Source organism: Salvelinus sp. IW2-2015, unplaced genomic scaffold (genome assembly GCF_002910315.2).
Source record: "Salvelinus sp. IW2-2015 unplaced genomic scaffold, ASM291031v2 Un_scaffold7296, whole genome shotgun sequence".
Classification (NCBI taxonomy): Eukaryota; Metazoa; Chordata; class Actinopteri; order Salmoniformes; family Salmonidae; genus Salvelinus; species Salvelinus sp. IW2-2015.
The window spans coordinates 529-6,532 of NW_019948556.1; the positions used below are offsets into that span (position 1 = coordinate 529).

Below are 6,004 nucleotides of genomic sequence, written 5' to 3' on the forward strand. Positions count from 1 at the left end.
GCTGATGGTGTTTTCATCAGAAGTTCTGACATGTTTTCAGGCTGAAGGCTGATGGTGTTTTCATCAGAAGTTCTGACATGTTTTCAGGCTGAAGGACACATTCTCTCTTTAATATACTTATTCTTTCTCACACTTCTTCTCCATCTATTTCTCTCAGTCTTTGTCTTTCTTTCTGTCTTTCTTTCCTTCTCTCTCTCAATTCATTTCAAAGGGCTTTTATTGGCATGGGAAACACATGTTTACATTGCCAAAGCTATTGAAATAAACAATTTAAAAAATACCAATAAACATTACACTCACAAATGTTCTCTCCCTCTCTCTCTCTCTGTCTCTCTCTCTGACACGCTCTCTTTGTCTTTCTCTTTCTCTCTCACACTCTCTCACACTCTCTGACACTGTCTCTCTCTCTCTCTCACACACACTCTCTCTCTCTCTGACACCGTCTCTCTCTTTCTCTCTCTCACACACTCTCTCKCTCTCTGACACCGTCTCTCTCTTCTTTCAGTCCAAATCTCCTGTGGAACATCCACGTTGTTCCGGAAATCTTATGTAACTGCTAATGACGACATTAAACACAACCAGGTGAGCTACAGTACTACAAACACACACCCACACACAAATACACACATGTGCATGCAGGCATGCACATACACACACACTAACATTGCTGCACGCACACACAGACACGCACAGATTTTTATGGCACGTCTTGTTAGCAAGTTACCTCCTTGGCATCTGGTGCCATGGTGATGGTTGTCATAGTTGCGTCTTCAGGAAGGTGGAGGTTCTGATAAGCTCTGATGTGTTCCGGAATCTTCACCAATGCCCCGCCCACAAACTGGAGAGCGTGAAACCGTGGAAACCTGAAACCACACCCCGCGCTTATCCAATTAAAAACCTTATCTTATCACCTCAGATGAAGTTAGACCAATTAAACGGCTCTGTGAAATGTGTCAACGTAAACTTAATACAGCCTCAATTTTGGAAGATGAAACTAACTGTATAGTTTCTGAGGTGTGATGAGTTTTTATTTCCTCTCCAGATCCCTCCTCAGCCCATGACCATAGCTCCGCAGGCAGACTGCTCCTCTACACCTATAAAAGACTACGACACGTTCCCTCCATCCCTCCCTCCAACCTTCCCTCCGCCGCAGAACCCCGGCCGCATGCTGGATGACTCCTTCTTCGAGCCTCCAGACCAGCCCCTCCCCCAGCCCCCGTCTCAGGCTGCCACTGACCTCCGGATGCACCTGGGCCTCAAATCCACTGGCAACTACGTGGACTTCTACTCTGCATCCCGGCCCTACTCCGAACTCAACTACGAGACCAGCCACTACCCGGCTTCGCCTGACTCCTGGGTCTAGAGACAGGAGTCACAACTTATCTCTGGTCCTGGAGAGACATAGGCTTGTGCAGGCTTTAGCTCCAGCCTTGCAGTAACAACACCTGATTCAAGTAATTGAAGTGTTATGAACAGTTGTTTTTAGGATATTAGGTTTATTAGTGCTGGGCTGGAACAAAAGCCTCCATGGTCCTGTAGCTCTCCAGGACTGGGAGTGAAAACACTGGTGTAGAGTAAGGTGGGAGTGGGAGTGGGAGGTTAATATTAGTTACTAACCGCAGCAGAGATTGAGGGGGTAGAGGAGGGAGGTGCCAGGGGGTTGTTAGGGACTGAGGCGTGAAGAGAGACTGCATGTGCATGAATACCACAATACATTTTCTTTCTACCAGTTCAGTTTGTTCAAAGCTTGTTCCACTGGGAAAGTGAATGTATGGATATGTCAAAAGGGAGAGAAAGAACGAGAGAGGGAGAGAGACAGAGGAAAGAGAGAGAGAGAGCCTTGACGGAAAGAAAGAGAAAGAGAAAGAGAGAGAGAGAGAGTGAAGGCCTTGACGGAAAGAAAGAGAAAGAGAAAGAGAGAGAGAGAGAGTGAAGGCCTTGACGGAAAGAAAGAGAAAGAGAAAGAGAGAGAGAGTGAAGGCCTTGACGGAAAGAAAGAGAAAGAGAGAGTGAAGGCCTTGACGGAAAGAAAGCGAGAAAACAAGTGAATGATGACGGAGGGCTCTTACATTGACCTTCAGAAAGGAGGAGAAGAGACGAGGAGAAATGGAGGAGAGAAAGAGTGGCGGTGAGGGTTCTTTGGCCAGTCGGGATGAAAAGCAACAGAACAGAGAAGGGAGAGAGGGATGAGTGGAAAACACCAAGCTCAAGGCAGGAGTGGATGTTTACAGGAAAAACTAAGGGAGCAGCTTTCCACCCATTCATTACATTGACTTCTGACTTTCACCTTTCTATGGAATGTCCTCTATTCAAGAAGACTCTTCCAGCCATTTTATTTTCACATATTTTTTATTTGTATTTTTTTAAGTTGTGGATGTATAGTATTTTTGGTGTACAGTACAGTACAGTGACAGTTGAGAGACTTGTGTGGTATTGTGTATATTACACGAGTCACTAGCGACCGACCACTGCATATTGTTAGTCTGTAACAGGAGAGGCTCAGAAGAAAACACACACCATTTGGAACAATGTCTATCAATGATCACTGTCTCCCTTTCCCACACCACATCTGTTCGAACTGCCAGTGGTTGACTAGCAGTATTGTCTGTTCTCTGATCACGAAAAATGTCTGTCCAAAGCAGTTCAAGACCGACTACAACACCGATGACATCATTCCACACTCCTTCTTGACAGACTGCTTTTTCACTGCCTAAACAATTAGATGTAGATATTTGAAATATATGTTTCTTGTTTCTCCGTTTCCACACTCTGATATTTTATTTTGAAGATGGTTTTGTCATCCACAGTTACATGATACAATCTGTCCCTTGTACAAGAACCAACCTTCTGCTTTCTAAGACGTTCTACTAGGTTGTACGTACCACCACTGTACATTAGAGAGAGAAGTGACATTGTGCCAAACTTTGCCCTCTCTGGTTCCAGCCCTAGACTGGAGGATGTATGCGACTCTCAGTTGACGTTTACAGACCATGACCAGTCATTCTCTCTCTTGTTTGTAACTGCTTTGGTTCCTAACTGTGTTTTGATGGGAGTAAGCTATACACTACCTACAGAGGGGTATCACTATAGAAAGGGATACGTACGTCTCCTTCTTAAATGAACAGACCTGCCTATGTTAGTTGAGCGTGTATGTGTGTGCGTGTGTGTGTGTGTGTGTGTGCATGTGCGCATTTGGGTGTGTGTCTTGATCAATGTCTGAAAGAAGAGGCATCCCTCCAGATAAGAGTCAGATTTTACAAAACACAACCCAAAGCAAAATTCACTAGACTGACATATAGAATGAATGACAAATCTATATATACAGAGCCTTCAGAAAGTGTTCATACCCCTTGACTTGTTCCACATTTAGTTGTTACAACCTGAATTCAACATGGATTAAATATTTTTTTTCTCACCCATCTACACACAATACCCCATAATGACAGTGAAAACAGGTTTTTAGAAATGTTTGCAAATGTGTCGAAAATGAAATACAGAAATATCTCACACCTTTGGCAACGATTGTGAGTCTTTCTGGGTAAGTCTAAGAGCTTTACACACCTGGATTGTGCAACATTATACCCATTATTCTTTTTGAAATTCTTCCAGCCCTGTCAAATGTGTTTTCAAGTCTGCCACAGATTATTTATTTGTATTTATTTTTCCCACCCTTTTTCTCCCCAATTACGATCTTGTTTCATCGCTGCAACTCCCCAATGGGCTCTGAAAAGGTGAAGGTTGAGTCATGTGTCCTCCGTAACATGACCCGCCAAATTGCGCTCCTTAACACCCGCCCGCTTAACCCGGAAGCCAGCTGCACCAATGTGTCAGAGGAAACACTGTTCAACTGACAACGGAAGTCAGCTGGCAGGCGCCCGGCCTGCCACAAGGCATCGCTTAGAGCGTGATGAACCAAGTAAAGCCCCCCCCCCCCCCCCCGGCCAAACCCTCCCCTAACCGACGACACTGGGCCAATTGTGTGCCAGCCTATGGAACTCCCGGTCACGGCCGGTTGTGACACAGCCTGGGATTGAACCCAGGTCTGTAATGTCTGTAGTGACACCTCAAGCGGCACTCGGGAGGCCCCCTGCCATAGATTTTTAAGTTGATTTTAGTCAAAACTGTAACTTGGCCATTCATGAACATTCAATGTCTTCTTGGTAAGCAATTGTATTGTAGATTTGGCATGGTGTTTTAGGTTATTATCCTGCTGAAAGGTGAATTAATCTCCCAGTGTCTGGTGGAAAGCAGACTGAATCAGGTTTTCCTCTAGGATTTTGCCTGTGCTTATCTCCAGTCCGTTTATTTTTTATCCTGAAAAACTCCCCAGTCCTTAATGATTACAAGCATACCCATAACATGATGCAGCCACCACTATGCTTGCAAATATGGAGCATGGTACTTAGTAATGTATTGTATTGAATTTGCCCCAAACATAACACCTTGTATTCAGGACAAAAAGTTAATTGCTTTGCCATATTACTTTAGTGCCTTGTTGCAAACAGGATGCATGTTTTGGAAGGCTGCCTTCTTTTCACTCTGTTAATTAGGTTAGTATTGTGGAGTAACTACAATGTTGTTGATCCATCCTCAGTTTTCTCCTATCACAGCCATTAAACACTGTACTGTTTTAACTTCACAATTGGCCTCATGGGGATATCCCTGAGCGGTTTCCTTCCTCTCCGGCAGCTAAGTTAGGAAGGATTTTCTTTGTAATGACTGGGTGTATTGATACACCATCCAAAGTGTAATTAACAACTTCATCATGCTCAAAGGGATATTCAATGTGTGTTTTTTTAACCCATCTACCAATAGCTGCCCTTCTTTGTGAGGCATTGGAAAACCTCCCTGGTCTTTGTGGTTGAATCTGTGTTTGAAATTCACTGCTCGACTGAGGGACCTTATAGATAATTGTATGTGTGGGGTACAGAAATTAGGTAGTCATTCAAAAATAATGTTAAACACTATTATTGTATACAGAGGGAGTCCATGCAACTTATTGTGACTTGTTAAGTACTTTTGAACTTATTTAGGCTTGCCATAACAAAGAGGTTGAATACAGTGGAGGCTGCTGAATGGAGGACGGCTCATAATAGTGGCTGGAACGGCACTATTGGAATGACATCAAACACATAGAAACCATGTGTTTGATACCATTCCACTTATTCCACAACAGCTATTACCACAAGTCCATCCTCCCCAATTAAGCTGCCACCAACCTCCTGTGGTTGAATACTTATTAACTCAAGACATTTAAGCTTTTCATGTTTTATTAATTTGTTAAAAAATAATTGAAAAACATCATTCCACATTATGGGTTATTGTGTGTAGGCCAGTGACAAAAAAAAACAATTTAATCAATTTAAAATTCAGGCGGTAACACAACAAAATGTGGAAAAAGTCAAGGGGTGTGAATACTTTTCTGAAGACACTGCATATATATATATATATATACAATGGTATCAAACACATGGTTTATATGTGTTTGATGTCATTCCATATATATATATATATATATATATATATATATATATATATATATACTTTTTATGTGCAGGTGTCGGTGTTACTAAAAGCAACAATGTTTTATGGAGAGAAAAAAAACGTGTACAATATGACTCTGTTCACGTGACTGTACTGATGATGACGATGATGATAAAGTTTGGACCCCCTGTTGAGAAGACAGCTCGGTTCCAATATCCACATTGCATACTAGTTATTTGGCCATACATTCTAAGCAGTAGGCTAGAGTGGATATTGGAACGTAGCAGAACCAACAGAACCTAGCTGATGATAGTGATGATGTTGACACTATGGTGCGCGTTGTGATATCGTGTGTCCTGGCTTATTAGAAGACCTTACTGAGTGTGGATGCTACCTTTAACACCAGGTAAATAAAAGACTCTTTGCAATCTATTCTACCTATTCAACATTTATTTCACCAGCTAAGTCATGGAGATTTTTTTTTATAATTCACATTTGATTAATTACTTTGGTACTTTTT

General features: G+C 42.5%; 1 protein-coding gene across 1 annotated transcript; it reads left to right on the top strand.

Annotated features, from left to right (window-relative positions):
• The first annotated feature begins 486 nt into the window (after positions 1-486).
• Positions 487-5,510, top strand: LOC112079233 (catenin delta-2-like). The gene is made up of 2 exons (XM_024145238.2): positions 487-582; positions 1,043-5,510. Exon 2 carries the CDS (start codon positions 1,058-1,060, stop codon positions 1,361-1,363), a length of 306 nt encoding a protein of 101 aa, XP_024001006.1. The 5' UTR covers positions 487-582; positions 1,043-1,057; the 3' UTR covers positions 1,364-5,510.
• The last annotated feature ends 494 nt before the right edge of the window (positions 5,511-6,004 follow it).